The following is a 20,527-nucleotide window of genomic DNA, read 5'->3' as shown; positions in this document are numbered from 1 at the left end:
GACGGGGAGGAGCGGCGTTCCGCCTCCCCGCTGTCCCCCGAGCTTGTGGGGCTGGCGGTGGGACTCTCCTGAAGCCTGGAGAGCGAGAGGGGTCGGTGCGCACCAGGCTTCAGCGAAAGCCTGCATTCTCCAGGCTTCAGCGAAAGCCTGCATTCGCACCATAGGACGCACACACATTTCCCCTTCATTTTTGGAGGGGGAAAAGTGCGTCCTATGGTGCGAAAAATACGGTACTGCTGACTCGCACCCATCGCATCACTGGGGGAACAGTGAGCAACTGTGTAGTCTCTACAAATTGAGGAAATGTACCACAATAAGGTGCACAGTTCATAACATATTTCAGCCCATATAGAATTGGTTATTTGAATACTGCAGAGCTTGTGTAAACTCTTGTTCTGTTCTCTTTCATATTAAATGAAATATATCAAAAATAATAAAGAAACCAATGTATGTTGAAGAATACTTATGAATGGAGGCAATCCCTGAAGTACAACCATTCAGGACTTTTACAGTAAGCCCAACAGTCCCTGTTGAGGAATTTGGCACATACACACCAAAAAGTACTTTCTGAGAGTCGCTGAAGCAGCAGAAATGCTGAATACTTTTCTTTGCCCCACAGATCAGGGAGGCTTCCTCGTCTTGGAGCAGTGGCAAATGAACCAATACCAAAAGCTGGTTCGAAATTGGCCTTTTCTTGGAAGCAATAATTTTTTTAAAAAAAAGTAATCTCCAAAGTGAGAATACCATATATAAAAGATGATTTCCAAGTTGTCCTGGAACCGCAATTTCGGTGCTGGTAAATCTGTGGATGCCCTGCTTGCCTCTTGTAACACTGAAGAAGTTTGAATAACAAGTCTGGTTAGTTTTGCCGGGTTCTCTTCATGAAGACTTGATGCATGTAGTCCCAGAATCTCCCCTGATGCGACTCGTTGTGGTGAATCATGGCTGTGAGGGCTTCAGCTTGATCAAGGCTCTGCCAGTAATCCTGCAGCCACATCTCCTTCCAGCTAAAAAGCAAACGAAGAAAATGAGTGCAGAGTCTCGGAGAAATTGTGTATAATCTGAAACCCACTGGAAAAGCCTGAAAATGCCCTTTTAGTGAGGTTTTAGTGACATATTTAGGACATTTCCGAGTCACTTCTGGATTCTAACATACTCTCTTGCACAACTTTCTGTGTTGGCCTGCAGGTAACGGCTTTTCCCACCTGCCTTGCCCCACCCTCCCTTCATAAGGGAGTTGTTTCAGAGGGAGAATTGTGAGGGGAGAAAAAGTTTGTTTGCCATCAGGGGGTGGCTGGTTTCACCTGTACTGCCCCACCGCCAGCCCAAGGAACCTTCAGAAGGGAGTTGTTGCATTATGTGGATGCATATTTTAATGAGCTGAACAGAGTGGAAGATTATGAGTCATGTGGGTGTGGAGAATGTGTGTGTGCTTAGTTTTTGGCTGATATTTTAAGGTGGTTTATTTTGCTTTATAGGTTATAAATGCTTTATAGGTTATGACTTTTGCTTTAATTGCGATATTTAGCTTATTTTTTAGCTGTCGCTTTGTTCCCCATGTTTGATAGGTTGCAGTTGTTTCACTGATGATTTGTTAATTATTCTGTACTGTTTATGATATATTTGTGATGTTCTTTTATGCTCTATAATGTTCTTATTCAGGGGTCGGCAACCTAAGGCCCATGGGCCACAAGCGGCCCATGGGGGGTTGTTTAACCAGCCCTCGAGCTTCCCCCAAACTGAGCCGTCCACTTGGAGAGTCCCCGTGTGATGCGCTAAACCGGCGCAGCACAGAGCAGGGACTCACTTCCATGGCGCCAGAAATCGTGTCTGCACAGCAGATGCAGACGCAGGAAATCGTGGGCGCACCGCTCATGCACGCGCATGATCCGGTCCACAGAAGGATCTCTGCTGGAGTGAACCAGCCCAGAAATGTAATTAAACCATCAACATCCTCCTGGTGCAAAACACCAGCAGAGCAAGCACTACACAATCCTCAGCTTTCTTAAGGACAGCTGCATATTCCACGACTACTGCTAGTACCTGTCTCCATCAGGAATGTCTTCGATATTTCCATACCCGGGTGCTGGTGGCGGGCACCCCATGTGTGAGAACTGGGCGATTTCAGGCTCAGGGGCCGGCACTTTCCCACGAGACTTCCTATGCTCCTCCTCCGCCTTCATTCTGGCATTTACCTTGTCGCAGACATAGCACTCGAACCCGTTCAAATAATTAGGCCGGGTCATATCATTCACTCCCCATTCCCGCCTCTCCATGCTCTCCACCAAGAACCGGTTCGTAATGCCGCCGGGACTCTTGTACTTCAGGTATTCCAAATATTTCTCCGGATTCCTGTCCAGAAAATTAATGTATTCTGCTAGCTCTTTGGGGCTCTCAAAGTCATCGATGAGGATGATGGAATGATTGTCTGGCATCCAGTCACGTACCGATGGGGAGCCTCGATATATAGGAACGGCTCCGACGTGCATTGGCCGCCAAAGCTTCTCTGTCATGTAGTCACGGCAGATGGCATTCTCCATCGCCAGGTGGAACTTGTACTTGGATATAAGAGCCATGAATTCAGAGTCCTCTGAAGTGGCTGTAGAAGTGTCCTTCAGCCTCGCGCTGGGAAGCTCTCGGTTGTTCAGGCATGCCCCGTAAGAGTCCACCTACAACAGAAAGAAATTATCCTGAAAAAGAAACGGCTGGGTTTTGGCCCCACCCCCTCACTCCAATCCAAATGTGTTTCCAAGTGCTAAACACACATCAAAAATGCACCCCCATTGCCAAAAAAGAAAGAGAGAACCTGTGCACTGTAGTTTGTTAAGGGTTCCAAGAATTGTAGATCACACAGCTGAAAGGGATCCATCTAGTCCAAGCCCCTGGCAAAGCAAGAATCACAACTAAGGAATCCCTGACGGACTGCTGTCCAACCTCTGCTTAAAAGCCTGCATGGAAGGAGAGTCTGAGGGGAAAACTACAGTCATACCTCGGGTTACAGGTATGCGTTTTTTTGGGTTGCGGGCCGCCGAAACCCAGAAGTACTGGGACGGGTTACTTCCGGGATTCAGCGGTCATGCATGCGCCGAATCACGCTTTGCACATGCACAGAAGCGCCGAATCGCAACCCGCGCATGTGCAGAATGTGATCCCGCATGGATCACATTCGCAACCCGAGCGTCCACTGTACAGCACCCAGGATTTCTGCGAGGAAGCCACGTGCTTTAAATATAAGCTGTGTGCACAGAGGGGGGTTCCTGTCCCGATACTTTGATGTAAAAAACAGGGCTCTCCATTCTGTTTCCATTTCTCTCTCTCCTCAAACTGATTTTCTCCTATTTGGTCTGTTACATGCCAGTTAGGTGAACAACATCGTTATCTATACTCCACCCATCTGGCTAAGAGTCATATAAATCCTCAGGAGGCATGTATTCTGGGCAGTATCAAGACTTGCTGTGCTTGCAGAAGAGAACTTTCCCCTTGCCTTCAACTCCTCCGCACTTGCACCCACAAAATCAGCTATGGGGGGGTGGGGTTAGGGGACCCCCTGGCACAGACTCTGGGGAAGGGCGAAATGTTTTGTGCTGCTGCTAAACCAGAGGAACGGCACATTGGCACAGGGCTGGCTACCACCCTCTGACCCAGATATTTAGCCTACAGTTGAAGCCCAACAGTTTTGTTTGTTAATGGATAAAGAGTACAAGAAAACAACACACACAAAATCTACACTTTCACTTAAGACTTTACTGAGCAAGTCACTTGAGGCCCATGAGTCAGATTGCTCTAGAAGACAATGAACACGCCAAACCCTTTTTTTTTTTGCAATTTTGCAGGGCTGCAGCCAGGATGAGTTAGGGTCAGCCAACATTACTTTCAAAGAAAGAGGTGTAAGAGGTGACATAATTTTACAAAATTATGCATGGCATAGAAAGTGTTTTTCTTCCCTCTCTCATAACGCTAGAACTTGTGTACAGCCGACGAAGCTGAGTGTTGGGATGATTCAGGACAGACAGACTTCAAGCAGTTAATCTGTGGAACTCACTCCCACAGGAGGCAGTGGTTTTAAGAGGACCAAACAAATTTATGGAGGAGAGGGCAACTCGAGGGCAACTTGGAGGAGGAAATGCTTCTGAATACCAGTTGCTGGAAACCACCAGAGGGGAGAGGGACCCTCAAGCATCCAGTTGGCCACTGTGAGATCAGGATGCTGGACCACTGGCCTGATCCAACACACTCTTCTTATGTTCTGGAATGGAGCCTCCTGTACAAAGATGAGAGCTGCATTCATTGCTCTGCTCATTTTTGCTTCTAGCTCCACCCACCTCTGGCCTGCACTGCCTGACCGTAAGAGGATACGATCCTTAGGATAAAAAATGTTCCCTCCCCCTCAGTTTTAAGGTGTGCCCTTCCCTGGTATGGATAAGAAGTGAGCTATATGACTTTTTATTAGTAAGTGAACAAATGGTCCATTGGTGCTGAGGTGCAGCCACAGTTGTGATGCTCAAACAGGTTATGGTGACACGTCCACAGCTGCTCCCATTGGCTGGGGGCTGTCTATGATGTCACTGTCTATGATGTCACAAAGGCATCTGTCAGTTGCCTGGCTATAAAGGTGGGCTTCTCCCTCTTCCCAGCCCAGACCTCAGTGGGCAGCAGCTGTGGCACTCAGCTCTGGAGGGTCTCCTTCGTCAGGGAGGCAAAATGGCAGGAGGAAAGAGGCACTCATCCTGCAATGGGATGCTGAGGAACAGGGAGAAGGCAAGTTCGCTTGCTGGGTGGGATCGCAGCTTGAAGGAAGCTAATTTCCACAGTCAGAAGCTAGCTAGTGTCTGGTAACACACCTGGCAGAAGCTGACAGGTGTTGGTGGCTGGTGGAGTTTGCAGTCAGAAGCCAGCGGGTGGCCTAAGGTGCTGCAGATGTCAGCTGGCTGAAGGTCACCTTTGGAAGTCAGTTGGCAGAAGCTGTGTGGATATTCATGACTTGAAGCTGGGTGTGGGTGTGTGAACGCATCCACAGACATTCTTCATGGGATGGCAGATGGCGTGTGTCTGTGTGTGTGAATGGGAGGTTGTGAATGGTGTGTGTCTGCGTGTGTGAATGGGAGCGTTCGGACATGGTCCAGGTAAGTAGTGTTGTGGCTGGGAAATACGTGCTCAGGGGGTGGCAGATGCCATCCTCTGGGCGCAGGGTGAATGGAACCAGTGGATATTCATGGGCAGAAACCAGTGGAAGTTGACCAGGACGTCCGGGGTGAAGTTACCAGGCAGCAGCCAGTGGAGGGTCTGGCTGAGGCTGCTGGACGGAGGCCGTCCCACTCAATGTGTTGTTTGCCTTCCAGGAAGCCAGTGAGGTTTCCCCCGAGACCAATCATGAAAGTAATGAAGAGAACAGCAGGACTCAAGCAAGGCAGTTTATATTCCTAAATAAATGCCTTTTTTAAAAAAGCAAAACTGTGTCTGACTGGTTTCATATAAAACAAATGCAATGCTAAGTTTCTAAATGCATACATGATTAAAGTGTGTTCTTTCTTGCTCCCTCCCATGGGGGGTTGTGCAGCTGTTTCTGTAGTTGCCAATGGCTACGATGATGTCAAAGTGTAATGGCTACGGTGAAGTCAAAGTTTCTGTGATGTCACAAACAGACATGGATCGCTGAGAGGAAAAGCAGGAGGGGTAGGGATAGAAAGGATAGAGAACTAGATGTCAAAGAGAAAAACAACTACCAGACTTTTAGAAGGCATCTAAAGGCAGCCCTGTTCAGGGAAGCTTTTAATGTTAATAGGTTATTGTATTTTAGTGTTCTGTTGGAAGCTGCCCAGAGTGGCTGGGGAAACCCAGTCAGATGGGCGGGGTATAAATAATAAATTATTATTATTATGGCTTTAAAAGAAGACTGGACAAATTCTCTGAATCCCAGTTGCTGGAAACCCCAGGAAGTGAGAAGGCTCTGGTCCTCAGGTCCTGCTTGCGGGTTTCTCATGGGGACAATGTGCTTGTCCACTCTGAGAACACAATGCCGGACTGAGTGGGCCACTGGCCTGATCCAGCAGGTCTCTTCGTACCTTAAGCCACAATCTGGAATGTTTACTTCCTCAGCCTCGGGCCACAAAGTGGATTTGGAGGAGCCCCATACCTCTCAGTATTGTGTTGTAAGGAAGGCCAGTGGCCTGGCTCTATTTGGGTTCTTGTGGAACCTCCCGGCCCAGAGGCAGTCTACCTAGATTCCTAGGTTCTTAGGAGCATTAAGGCCACTGTGAGAAGAGGATGCTGGACGATTATTATTGTACAATTTGTTCGTTTATTACATTCATACCCACCTTTTCCTCCAAGCAGCTCAAAGTTTCTGGAAGGTGTGCAAAAGAGGGTGGGTTATTATGATGCGCGCCCAATATTTTATTGAAGTTGACACCCCTGGAATACATGGCCCACGGGGGCACCTTCCAAACCTACTATTCGCAACCTGAAGTGTTTGCAACCCGCTACACTGTGTGTGCGCACGTGCAGATTGTGATTTGGTGCTTCTGCGCATGTGCAAGCTCTGAAACCCGGAAGTAACCAGTTCCGGTACTTCCGGGTTCGACACGGTGCGCAACCCAAAATCATGCAACCTGAAGCGTTTGTAACCTAAGGTATGACTGTACACACACACACACACACACACACACACACATATATATATATATATATATATACACACACACACACACACACACACACACACACACACAGTGGTGCCCCGCAAAACGAAAAACTCGCAAGACGAAAGAGTTTTCCGTTTTTGAGTCGTTCCGCAAGACGAATTTCCCTATGGGCTTGCTTCGCAAGAAGAAAGCCCATAGGGAAATCTCCGGGGACCTCTTTTAAATGCTGGTGGTGGGGACTTCCGGAGGCGGCGCGAAACAGCAATGGCGGTCCTCTTCGCGCTGTGAAGAGGGGCTCCGCGGAAAAGGGTCGTCCGCTACGGCAAAGCGGAGACCCGTTAAGAAAAACCACAGGTAGAGTGAGCCTGTGGTCGTGGGACTCGGCGGGCACCAAGAGCGACCTCGGAAACGAAGAAGGGACCCCGTAAGGGGCTCCGGAACGTGGAGGGGGTAGCGGTGCTGTGAGTTCATCGCTCTTTCCGCGGGAGTGAAGCCGCGCGGCTGCTGCTGATGAGCGCTGACCTTTCTTCCTTGAACATTCGATTGGAATCAACTTACTCGTGAGTAAGGTTTTTGAGATTTGGGACTCTAAATTTCTGAAATTTGGCTGAAAGCGGGAGACGTTAAAAAGGAAGTCCGTCTTCCGGCTCTGTTTAAACACCAAGCAAAGAGCTATAAATCTGAAGCGCTGAGAGGGACTTTTAAGAAGTTGGAGTACACCTTGCAAATTCGAATTAAAGTGCATGGAAAGTTAAGAAAAGTTGAGAATTTCTTTTTTTACAAGAGGATATAGGCAGCAACCTCTTCCTTTCTCTCTTGTGTGGATTACAAAGTTTCAAAACAGCTCTCGGGCTGTCTGGATACAAAAATCATCAGACTGCGGTAACTGTATACAAGACTTTAAAGTTACTTTGGGGCTACTTTTGTGGTTACAAATAAGGAACTGTGCATGCACCACTGTAAAGAACACGTACTCTCTGCTAGTTTAAATGAACTTTTGAAGGTTCTACCCCTTGGTTTTCGGTTTTTCTCTAACTTTTGGAACTTTTTGGAACTTTTAAAGAGGGGAATTTAATGGTGGAAACTTTTCACCCTTTTTTTTCTCTTAACTTTTGGGGAGCTCCCCCTACTGGATTGTGGAATATATAGTCTCTGGGAACTGCAGGGTTTTTTGTAAAGCTTCTGCCTGGATGTTTACCTTTCGGTTTGTCTTTCCCATGGGATTTACAATTTGACCTTGCTACATGGACAGCTGTGGAATGAGTGGAGCCGCAAAAACAAGAGCTGCCAAAAAAGCAAAACAATCTGAGCTAATACAAACAACCTTGCCGGTGCAGCCTCGCAGATCATCAGTTCCAATAGTTACAGGTCTGCAAGAAGGAGAAATTAAACAGCCAGCTTTTCGGGACATGGCTGCAGGAGGACTAGATCCTGTATCTAAGGAAATTTTGGAACAGCTGGCAGCGTTAAATAAAAAGGCAGATGAGCAGGCCTCTAAGTTTGATCAGGTGACAGCCACAATCAACAAATTGACTGACCAAGTTTCTAAAAATTTAGAGGCCATTGGAAATTTGCAGGCAACAACAGCAGAAAATCGTAAATTAGCCGAAGAAGCAAATTTAAAGGCAGACCAAAATAAAAAGAGGATAGAGGAAGTAAGAGGAGAAGTAAGACCACTGAGCAGACAGCTTAATGAACAGCAAGCCTACCTGTCCATGGCAGAATTGAAAAACCGGGAAAGCAACCTTAGGATTAGGAATATACCAGAACTTGAGAAAGAAGATTTGATCAGCTACCTGACGGCAGAAATATCAAAGTTCTGGGGTATCGCAGAAGACAAGGACTTTAAAATTGTCACCGCCTTCAGGCTGGGAAGAGTAGCAAAGAAGGACAAACCAAGAGATTGCTTGGTCATTTTGAGATCTAAGCAAGAAAAAGATAACATACTCGGCCTTCATTTTAAAAATACATTGGTGATTCAGGGAAGAACTGCAGAAATCTTCAGAGACATTCCGAAACAGCTGTTGGATTTAAGAATTGCATATAAAGACCTCGCAAGCCTACTGAGAAACAACACAATCCCTTATAGGTGGGAATTCCCTCAAGGACTATCCTTCAGCATTAAAGGGAAAAAAGTGAGAATTAGATCAGCAGAAGACCAAGAAAAATTTTTGAACGACTACGGGGAGGACCTTCGGAAAGGAGTAGCAGGTGCCTGGCCACCACCTCCGCCTGGTGCAATACCTCCAGATCTTGACAGCAAGAAAGACACTCCTACTGGCTAACAATTTGATTCAAGATGTCTCTGCAGCTATTTAGTTGGAACATTCATGGTGCAAATTCCCCTGAGAAAAGGAAAAAGATTTTTCACATATTGAGAAAGGAACAATTGGACATCATATGCCTACAAGAAACACATGTGACTAGGCTCCATAGGAGAGTTTTAATTAACAAAAAATTAGGCCAAGAATTTGTTTCCTCAGACAAAGTTAAGAAAAGAGGAGTAGTGATTTATGCAAAAGAGAACCTAGCACCAAAGTTGATATTTAAAGATGAACAAGGAAGAATTTTGGCGATTGAAATCCAAACACAAGGAGAAAAATTTTTGATAGTAGGAGTATATGCACCAAATGAGGGGAAAGCGGAATTTTACAAAAAGCTGCATGAGATAATGTTGGATCATATAGACTACACTAACATCATTTTGATGGGAGATATGAATGGAGTCGTCTCTACACATATGGATAAGTCACAAAACCAAAATTTGACTAAAGATGGCAGACTACCTAAATCTTTTTTTGAACTGACAGACAATATGGACTTGATCGACATTTGGAGGACCAAAAACCCACTAGGTAAAGAAGGGACTTTCTTTTCTGAGGCTCACCTATCATGGACAAGAATTGACCAAATTTGGATAACTAGAGGGCTGGCCCCTAAGACAAAAAAAATAGAGATCTGCCCTAAAACCTGCTCCGACCATAACGCATTGAAAATGGATCTGAGACTTGTGCCAGCTGGATCCTTCAGATGGAGAATGAATGACACTTTGTTCAGAGATCAGGAGATTGTGAAGAAGGCCCAAAAAACGTTGAAGGATTATTTTGAAATCAATATGAATACCCCGGTGGACAAGAGAACAATCTGGGACGCAAGCAAAGCTGTAATGAGGGGGTTTCTGATTCAACAAAATTCTATTAAGAAAAAACTCTGGAATGGGAAAAGAGACAAGATTTTAGAGAAGATACGAGAGGGTGAAAAAAGACTTAGACTTAACCCAAAGTCAAAAGAAGTGTTAAGAGAAATTAAGTTCCATCAAGCACAATATGCCAAATTGATAAACCAAGAAGTAGAATGGAAAATTAAACAAATGAAACAAAGATCTTTTGAATCAGCAAACAAATGTGGAAAATTATTAGCATGGCAGCTGAAAAAGAGACACAAATTGAATTCTATTACCAACTTGGAGGTTGATGGAGAAAGTATTCAGAAACCAGAAGAAATTAGAAAGTGTTTCCAGAGATATTTCAAAAAACTGTTTACTCAAGGTCCACAGGCGGAGGAGGAGATTATTCAATTTTTAAAAAGTAACGGATTGAAAAAATTATCCCAAGATAAACAAACAACCCTGAATTACAGAATAACACAGCAGGAAATAGAAAGTGCCATTCAGAACATGCAATTGGGGAAATCCCCAGGCCCAGATGGACTCACCTCCAAATATTACAAGGTTTTAAAAGATTATTTGATTCAACCATTAGTGGAGGTGTGTAACCAAATTATGGAGGGGAAGGGGGCTCCGGAATCGTGGAAAGAAGCATTCATCACTTTGATACCAAAATTGGAATCTGAAAAGACTCAACTCAAGAATTATCGTCCTATTTCACTCCTGAATGTGGATTACAAAATTTTTGCTGACATTCTGGCAAGTAGATTTAAAAAAGTTCTGAATGAAGTAATTCATAAAGACCAAGCAGGCTTTCTCCCTGGTAGACATCTGTCTGACAACACTAGGAACATTATAGATGTTCTGGAGCTACTACAGACAAATTTGAACACAAGAGCTGTATTAATTTTTATAGATGCAGAGAAGGCCTTTGACAATATATCTTGGAAATTTATGAAGAGAAATTTGGAAGGGATGGGAGTGGGAGGGGCGTTTCAAAATGGTATAGAAGCAATCTATTCAGAGCAAAAAGCTAAATTGATAGTGAATAACGTGGTGACAGAAGAGTTCAGAATTGAAAAAGGAACACGACAGGGGTGCCCCCTATCACCCCTGCTATTTATTTCGGTCCTGGAGGTACTGCTGAACTTGATTAGGAAGGATCGGGAGGTACAAGGAATACAGGTCGGAGGTAAACAATATAAGTTGAAGGCCTTTGCAGATGATTTGGTTTTAACACTACAGGAGCCAGAAGCTAGTACTAAAAGAGCTTTAGAATTAATTTATGAGTTTGGTCAGGTGGCAGGATTCAAGTTGAACAAACAAAAAACAAAGGTTTTGGCGAAAAATCTGACTTCTTTAGAAATAGATGAGTTTCAGAAAGAAACGGAGTTAAATGTGGCTAAAAAAGTGAAATACCTGGGGGTGAATTTGACCGGGAAAAATTTGAACTTATTCAAAGATAATTATGAAAAATGCTGGATTGAAATTAAAAAGGACTTAGAAATTTGGTCAAGACTAAAACTTACCTTGTCGGGAAGAATTGCAGCTGTAAAGATGAATGTATTGCCAAAGATGTTATTCTTGTTTCAAACCCTGCAGATCGTGGATAGAGTGGAGTGTTTTGGAAAGTGGCAGAAGGACATTACGAAATTTGTCTGGCAGGGCAAAAGGCCCCGGATAAAACTTAAAATACTAACAGATGCTAAAGAAAGAGGGGGGTTTGCCCTGCCGGACTTAAGGTTATACTATGAGGCAGCATCCTTCTGCTGGCTGAAGGATTGGTTTCTACTAGAAAACACTGATGTCCTAGATCTGGAAGGGTTTAACAATGCTTTTGGATGGCATGCATATTTGTGGTACGACAAGGTAAAGGTACATAAATTGTTCAAGAGCCATATTGTCAGGAAAGCTTTGTTTAATGTCTGGACTAGATACAAGGACTTATTTGAAAATAAGACACCGAGGTGGTTGTCACCAACGGAGGCGAAGACCACCAAAGTACTTAACATGGAGAGTGGTTGGGCTAAATATTGTGAGATAATAGAAAAAGTTGGAGATAATTGGAAGCTGCAGAGTTTAGAAAAAATAAAGGACAAGGTGCGAGACTGGTTTCTCTATGCCCAAATTCAAGAGATGTTTAAAAAAGATAAAAAGATTGGTTTCCAGGTGGAAAAATCAAAATTAGAGACAGAACTACTTGAACCTAAGACGAAAGTGCTCTCAAGAATGTATAACTTGCTGCTTAAATGGAATACACAAGATGAGTTAGTTAAATCAGCTATGATTAAATGGGCTCAAGACATTGGTTACAACATCATGTTTGAAGACTGGGAAAGGTTATGGAACACCGATATGAAATTCACGGCATGTAGTGCCTTGAAAGAAAACATTATGAAAATGATATATAGGTGGTACATGACCCCAGTCAAACTTGCAAAGATTTACCATTTGTCTGATAAAAGGTGTTGGAAGTGTAAGGAAGCTGAAGGAACGTTCTTTCACCTCTGGTGGACATGCCCGAAGGTGAAGGCATTCTGGGAAATGGTTTATAATGAGTTGAAAAAGGTATTTAAGTATACCTTTACTAAGAAACCAGAGGCCTTTCTCCTGGGCATTGTGGGCCAGAGAGTGACAAAGAAGGATAGAACTTTCTTTTTATATGCAACTACAGCAGCAAGAATTCTATTGGCTAAATATTGGAAGGTACAGGAGCTACCCACGCTGGAAGAGTGGCATACGCAGCTGATGGACTATATGGAACTGGCCGAAATGACTGGCAGAATCCGAGACCTGGGAGAAGAGGCAGTGGAAGAGGACTGGAAAAAATTTAAGGACTATTTACAAAAACATTATAAGTTATGTGAATGTTGAGAATTTGTTAAGTTTTTAGACAACAAGCTTCAGATCTCAAATTTCTGATATTGCTGAATTTAAGTTCTGATGATGAAATGACTAAAGTCTAGGGTAAAGTTTCTATATTGAGGACTGTTGGAATTGTGAACTAACAATATTTCCCCTAAACCTAATATACAATTGAGGAAAGTACAAAACACAGGAAACAAGGTATTAATTTGCTGTAACTTTATTTTATTGAAAAAGATGCAGGGGATGGAAGATGTGGGGAAGTCCAGTAGATCATGAAAAATTGTTTTGTAAAGTAAGATCTCTTTTTTGCTTATAACCTCTTTCCTTTTCTTTCTGTAAAACTGCCTTTGTTGAATAACTGACGATGTATCTGACCTTGGAAAAAAGCAAATAAAAACATTATTATAAAAAAAAAAAAAATAAATGCTGGTGGTGGGGAGCAAAGCCTTTCGCCCCTCTCCAGCCTTCAGAAGAGGTCCAGGAAGGCCGGCGGGGGGCGAAAGGCTTTGCTACCCACCGCCTGCCTTCAAAAGCCGTCGGGATAGTGGAGAAACGCGCTGCGCTTCTCCGCTATCCCGGGAAGGCAGGCGGGGGGGAGCAAAGACTTTCGCCCACCGCCGGCCTTCAGAAGAGGTCCTGGACCTCTTCTGAAGGCCGGCGGGGGGCGAAAATCTTTGCTCCCCCCCGCCTGCCTTCCCGGGATAGCGGATACTTCTCCGCTGTCCCGGGCGATCTTAAAATGCTGGCGGGCGGCAGCGAAGCCCTCCTGTCCCCGGAGCTTGCGGGGCGGTAGGTGGGGAGAAGGGCTTTTCTTCCCACCGCCAGCCTTCAGAACAGCCTTCTGAAGGCTGGCGGTGGGAAGAAAATCCCTTGTCCCCCCCCCCCCAGCCTTCAGAAGAGGTCGGGGGACAGACTGTCCCCGGACCTGGTCTGAAGGCGGTTTCCATAGGAACGCATTGATTGATTTTCAATGCATTCCTATGGGAAACCGTGCTTCGCAAGACGAAAAACTCGCAAGAAGAAAAAACTTGCGGAACGAATTAATTTCGTCTTGCGAGGCACCACTGTATATACATAAAGGTAAAGGTACCCCTGCCCGTACGGGCCAGTCTTGACAGACTCTGGGGTTGTGCGCCCATCTCACTTAAGAGGCCAGGGGCCAGCGCTGTCCGGAGACACTTCCGGGTCACATGGCCAGTGTGACATCGCTGCTCTGGCGAGCCAGAGCTGCACACGGAAACGCCGTTTACCTTCCCGCTGGTAAGCGGTCCCTATTTATCTACTTGCACCCGGAGGTGCTTTCGAACTGCTAGGTTGGCAGGCGCTGGGACCGAGCAGCGGGAGCGCACCCCGCCGCAGGGATTCGAACCGCCGACCTTTCGATCGGCAAGTCCTAGGCACTGAGGCTTTAACCCACAGCGCCACCTGTGTCCCACTGTATATACATACACACACACAAATCCCCGCTCAGCCCCTGCGGATCTTCCTAGGCGATCCCTTTTCTACCTGGCCCACCTCACAGGGTCGTCGTGAGGTTTTCCGCGAGGAGGAGAATAAAATAATAATAATAAAATTTTATTTATATCCCGCCCTCTCCAGCCGAAGCCGGGCTCGGAGCGGCTAACAATAAAAGTAACACAGTTTACCTAAAATCACAATTAATTGAAATCCATGCTAAAACCAGAGACCCGCCTGGCGCTCCTCCTCGGGCGAGGCGAGGATAAATACCTGGAGGTGCTTGGCCAGCTCCCTGACGTACCTGTCCCGGTCGGAGGGGACGTCGCAGTGGGACTGGATGTAGAGGACGGCGGCCAGGCCTTCCCGGCGCCGGGCGCTCTCCTTCTGGGCCAGGCCGAGGGCGGGCGGGCGGCGCAGGTAGTCGAGGTCGGGCAGCCACTGGAGGCTGAGCGGGTAGCCGGACTCTCGGCGGAAGGTGGCGGTGTAGTTGAAGAGCCGGGCGCCGGCGGCGTGCGAGAGCAGGTAGTTGTTCATGGGCGACTCCTCGTGGAGCAGCGCCCAGGCCTGGTGCGGCGGGCGAGGCAGCGGCGCCTCGTAGGCGCGGAAGTCCGTCCCGTAGAAGAGCAGCGCCCGCGTCCGGCGCCGGAGCCGAGCCCGCCGCTCCTTGGTGGCCAGGCACGAGCCGCCGCCGCACTCCAGCCGCGCCGTCGAGCCCGGGAAGTGCGGGAACAGGCCGCCGCTCCACCACAGCAGGATGGGCAGCTCCCGGTTGGGACGCGGGTCCGAGTTGCCCGGGCCGCGGAAGGACGGCGACGCCGCCGCCGCCACAGACGCCACCACGAAACCCGCCGGCTGAGGGGAGGAGGAGGAGGCCGCAGCCGCCGCTTCGTGAGGGGAAAACTCCGCCGGGCAGGCCTCGGGCGCCTCCGACGCCCACAGCCCTGAGGAGGCGCAGCCGGCGACGCCTCTCTCGGCCCGCGCTGAGGCGAAGAGCGCCAGCAAGAACAGGCCCGCCGCCGCCGCCGCCGCCATGAGGGGCCGCCTCGCGAAAGCCATGGCCTCCTCCGGGCTCTTCCCTGAGAGGAGGCCTGAGGCGCCGGCGGGTCCCCTCGGCCCCGCGCTCTGCTCTGCCCGCCCCTGGGCGGCCTCCTGTCCGGCCTCCGGTTCCGTGGCTAAACACCCGCCGCCGGTGTGAGAGGAATTTTGAGGTCTTAGATAACCCTGTTTCCCCAAAAGTAAGACCCCCCCCGAAAATAAGACCTCCTTCTACTTTTGCCTCTCGCTGTAATATAAGGCACCCCCCCAAAAAAATTAGACATCCCCAATAATAAGGCCTCCCCCCCCCCAACATAGGGCCTCCCCAGAATATCTGTACTGTCTTTTTATTCATGGGAAAATGAGACATGCCCTGAAAATAAGACCTAGCGCATCTTTAGGAGCAAAAGTTAATATAAGCCACTGTCTTATTTTCGGGGGAACAGGGTATATGTTCAATGTTCATAAGTGTACCAACCAAGCACATACCGGTACATAGATCAGCACAGGAAGACCGGCCTGGAACCATTTTTGATTCCCAAACTGACCAAATGTTTTCTCTGCAAGGTCAAAGGAAAATGGAAGAGACTCCCCTGGCGCGGCGGGCGAGGCAGCGACGCCCTGTAGGCGCGGATGTCCGTCCCGTAGAAGAGCAGCGCCCGCGTCCGGAGCCGAGCCCGCCGCTCCTTGGTGGCCAGGCAAAAGAAAAAGTAAGCCCCCCCCCCCCCGAAAATAAGACCTCCTTCTACTTTTGCCTCTCGCTGTGATATAAAGGCATCCCCCGAAAATAAGATCTCTCCAATAATAAGGCCTCCACCCCCCCAAAAAACATAAGGCTTCCCCAGAATATGTGTACAGTGGTACCTCGGGTTACATATGCTTCAGGTTACATACGCTTCAGGTTACACACTCCACTAAGCCAGAAATAGTGCTTCAGGTTAAGAACTTTGCTTCGGGATGAGAACAGAAATTGGGCTCTGGCGGTGCGGCGGCAGCAGCAGGAGGCCCCATTAGCTAAAGTGGTGCTTCAGGTTAAGAACAGTTTCAGGTTAAGTACGGACCTCTGGAACGAATTAAGCACTTAACCCGAGGTACCACTGTACCGTATTCTTCTTCAAAGCAATGACAAACCTCGACAGCATCTTAAAAAGCAGAGACATCACCTTGCCAACAAAGTATAATTTATAGTGAAAGCTCTGGTTTTCCCAGTAGTGTTGTATGGAAGTGAGAGCTGGACCATCAAGAAGGCTGATCGCCGAAGAATGGATGCTTTTGAATTCTGGTGCTGGAGGAGACTCTTGAGAGTCCCATGGACTGCAAGAAGATCAAACCTCTCCATTCTGAAGGAAATCAGTCCTGAGTGCTCACTGGAAGGACACATCCTGAAGCTGAGGCTCCAATACTTTGGCCACCTCATGAGAAGACTCCCTGGAAAAGACCCTGGTGTTAGGAAAGATGGAGGGCACAAGGAGAAGGGGACAACAGAGGACGAGATGGTTGGACAGTGTTCTCGAAGCTACCAGCATGAGGGAGGCAGTGGAAGACGGGAGTGCCTGGCGTGCTCTGGTCCAGGGGGTCACGAAGAGGCGGACACGACTAAACAACATAAGGTTAAAAACGTGCAATTTTAAATGGGAGAGGAAAACATGAAAATTCTAGCTACTTTCCAACTCTTTGCCAAGTGCTGCAAGGAGGGAAATGTCATGGTTTGTGTGTTAATTAATTTAGTTAATTTACTGAGCAGAACTCCTTATTAAAAAACAAAAAAAACCCTCAAGATGACAAATCAGCATCACACAAAGCGCTCCAATTTGCAGGCACAGCTGCTCTGGGTTTAATGAAACCACGCTATCCCCTGGCATTTTAGCTTCATGTTCAGTAGGTGCATACACATGCTGGAACCAGGGTATTCTATAAATAGTCATGATTTTAGGAAATCTAAAAAACCAACTCCCTGTATGTTGAAAAACTCAAGTTTAAAGGAAGCGTCTACTAATATTTTTACTGTTACGCCTTCTCTTGAAATAGAAAATCACTATGAGGGTGAATTTCAAATTCAGGCCCAGACAGGCTTGTTTCTGCCAGAGCAGCGGGCGATGTGTGTTCTTCAAGTTGCCTTCCCCATTATTTCCCTAAAGTTTTAACTCTGTGCCCCGTTATCCACCTACGTTAAACACATGGAAACTAGGGTGAAGTCACACACACACAAACAGCGCCTCTATGTAGTCTGCATATACCTTCAGTTCGTGGTCAATCTCAGGTGAGGGTAATGGTTGCAGTCTTAGTTTCCCTGAATACATTCTGCACCACTGACAAGCGTTGGAGTGTGTCTTGTTAATGTCAGCAACAGTTGATAAATAGTCACTGACCTTGTCACCTGCAGTAAGTAAGAATGCCTTGAGTTTCAGCATGTGGGGAAGAGGGGACAGGAGTTATTGCTCTCATTTCTGCTTTTGGGGATTCCCCATAGGTTGGTCATTGTTGGAAGAGGCTGCTGAACTATACAGACCATTTTTCTGATCCAGGCATAGGCAAACTCGGCCCTCCAGCTGTTTTGAAACTACAATTCCCATCATCCCTGACCACTGGTCCTGTTAGCTAGGGGTGATGGGAGTTGTAGTCCCAAAACATCTGGAGGGCAGAGTTTGCCTATGCCTGGTCTGATCCAACAGGGCTCTTATGCTCTCCAGGAAACTAGGTCAGTTACGAGCTCTACCCCTCATTCCCCATTTTGGGCCATAAATATGCCATCTATGACCTATCATCACTGTGTGGGAACATGTGGGCTAGTATATTTGTGCTGCTGTTTGTGCATGGATGGGGGCCTGCACAGAACAGCTTAGGAACATTCTCCAGCTGTTGCCAGGGAGCTAAAATTCAAGTCATCCTAAGATTTGAAAGTGCAGGTGCATGCCTCAAAGGGAGACTGAGGAACGAGAAAAGCTGATTTGCTACTCTTGACTGCAGGTACAGAAAGGCGCCTGAGCTAACAGGTTTGTGGATTTAATTTGCAAGGCTGTTTATTTTCCCAGCTTTTTTAATGTAATACTCAAATGCACCTGCTGGGTCTTTGCCTACCAGGCTCTGACTCATAGCACATGATACAAGGAGTTTTCATGAATTAAGGAGTGAACTGATTTAACTGCTAAAGCCAGAAAGATTCATATGCTGTTGCAAAAGCAAACTCTGATTCTTATCCCGCCCCCCCAGCATGGAATATAAGCCGTCTAAGCCCAGATAATTAATTTCACACTGTTCTCTAATCGCTACACTGCACATCATGGACTTAAACAGAAGCAGGTGTTTTAAGTCTATTTCTGTGCATAGTTACATGGTTTATTGGCCACGGTTTTCTCACAAAATAAACACGCATAGATTGCACTTTGTGTCCGACTTAAAATCTAAAATTTTCAGTTTCACACCTCTGCGTTAGCCACTCTACTAATACAAATTGGTTGTATTGCATTTTGGTTTTAAGTGACAAGACACTGAAGTGTAGCTTGTACCCACCGTGCACCTTACTGGAAGAAAGCAGGAAATTTCTCTGGGATTCCATTGTGTGTTCAAAGCGGGATGCAAATGAGGAAGTAAAAAAGATGTCATCCTTTAAAAACTGCCACAGGAGAACCATCCAGGGAATATGACATTAACATCACGCCCATTATAAAGCATCCATGACCGATGGCCATCCAACCTCTGCAAGAGCCTTCCACAAATGTCCCCCTCCAAATGTTTTTGGTTGTAACTTGCCGTCCCTGACCACAGGCCATGTTGGCTGGGGCTGAGGAGAGTTGTAGTCTCTGCTGTAGTTGTAGATTTGGAGGGCACCAGACCAGAGCTGTCTGCACGAGAATGACACAAGTTGCCTGCTATTAGCTATCACTAAACAAACACTTTCCTTCCCTGTTGAGATGGGCGGGCTATTAAATAAGGCCAAAATACAGGTTCTTGAAGCACAGCAAACTCAGCAAAATTTCTGAGCTTTTTTATAGTCAGGTCCTTGCCTTGGTATGATTATGGCAAACAATAGCCTAGTACAATGCAAAGAGAACAGTATAATGGTTTTATTAGTTTATCAATACTATATACAGGCTTCTGCATGAGTTACAAAATAGATTAAGTATTCTTCTGAGAAACTAGTAGAATTGACACTATTTGACAATATTTTAGTGCATCCTTATCGCCCGTAACAGATCTGTTGTGCTATATCAGTGTTAGGCCAGTTACGGCAAAGAGAAACCATTTCTCAATGGAAAAGGCTCCACCTGCCAGTGTTTCATGGAATGTGTGCCTGTCCCTAACTGGTTGCTCCTATATCTCATCAGGTAAAACAAAACCCAAACCCTCAGGAGTATATAAAGCCTCTTTCCAAACCCTTTAGCTCTTGCACCCCACCAAAAATGTAGGAAGTAGCCATCAGGTGTGCTCAAACTCAGGACGAAAGGGAGAAATGTGCTAAGAGGAAGGCACGTTTGGTAAAGGCTCACTGTGGTCAACTCCCGCCCGGAAACCTATGTCCCCACTGTGGAAGGACGTGTGGATCCAGAATTGGCCTCCACAGTCACTTACGGGCTCACTGTTAAGACCGTGTTCGTGGAAGACGATCTTACTCAGCTACGAGGGATCACCAAAGAAGCAGCATACTAAAGTGACTGAATTTAATATGTTTCAGTTCTCAAAGGCAACATACCCTTTTCGAATATATCTACTTACATTATGATGTGGGACAAGTGTCTTTTGCAAAGAGAGGAGCTGTCACAGTGTTGGAGAAACACCAAGGCCATTGATCTAGCAAGCAGAGCTTTGCATTTGCCTTCTAGGGTAAAGAAAGTGTCTCATGCCCCCACAAAGAGGTTTTTCCTGCCACAGCAAGTACAGGAAACCCTGTTTGAACATGCAGGGTTTCTGGTTACAGTCTGTTGTACTCCATCTTCCACTCACCCTACTTGCCACCTCTAGTAAGGAAAGTAGTACAGAGGCATATGGATGTCAATTTTCTTTGATGGGCATCAAATGAATTCTTAAAAGGAACTCCAAAGCAATGCACATATAAAACGCTGAACAGACAACAGAGTCCTGCTCCCTGACTTAACAATCAAAATAAACATGAAATAAAAGGAAGGCATTAGGTCTCACTGAGTTCAAAGGGACTTGTTCCTATATTCCCAGGATCTAGGGTATACAGCTATAGGGGTAGTTATTTATTTACAAAAAAAAACCCTCTACAACCAACATGAACTCTGTTTGTAAAGCAGGGAACACAAACTAATGCAACATTTAAATACTAAAAATCTGGAAATCTACACTTCCTTTTCACAAGACAAAGAGGCAGTACATAGCAATATCTAGTTTATAAACT

At 46.4% G+C, this 20,527-nt stretch overlaps 1 protein-coding gene across 1 annotated transcript; it reads right to left on the bottom strand.

The window, feature by feature from the left end:
- Positions 1–450: 450 nt before the first annotated feature.
- Positions 451–15,251, bottom strand: FUT11 (fucosyltransferase 11). Its single transcript, XM_081918863.1, has 3 exons — positions 14,404–15,251; positions 2,044–2,669; positions 451–1,007 (listed from the first exon to the last, which is right to left on the bottom strand). Exons 1-3 carry the CDS (start codon positions 15,187–15,189, stop codon positions 860–862), a joined length of 1,560 nt encoding a protein of 519 aa, XP_081774989.1. The 5' UTR covers positions 15,190–15,251; the 3' UTR covers positions 451–859.
- Positions 15,252–20,527: the final 5,276 nt, after the last annotated feature.

Source organism: Podarcis melisellensis (assembly GCF_964234715.1).
Source record: "Podarcis melisellensis genome assembly, chromosome: 7".
Lineage (NCBI taxonomy): Eukaryota > Metazoa > Chordata > Lepidosauria > Squamata > Lacertidae > Podarcis > Podarcis melisellensis.
Note: the sequence above shows the minus strand (reverse complement) of the source record. Positions and strands in the feature narration are given on the sequence as shown.

Bases quoted from the DNA above. Each gene is read 5' to 3' on its own strand.
- FUT11 (XM_081918863.1), bottom strand. From the start codon at position 15,189: ATGGCTTTCGCGAGGCGGCCCCTCATGGCGGCGGCGGCGGCGGCGGGC. The intron at 2,670-14,403 runs GTATTTATCCTC...TTTCTGTTGTAG, and splicing joins AGCTGGCCAAGCACCTCCAG to GTGGACTCTTACGGGGCATG. The intron at 1,008-2,043 runs GTACTAGCAGTA...TTTGCTTTTTAG, and splicing joins GACATTCCTGATGGAGACAG to CTGGAAGGAGATGTGGCTGC.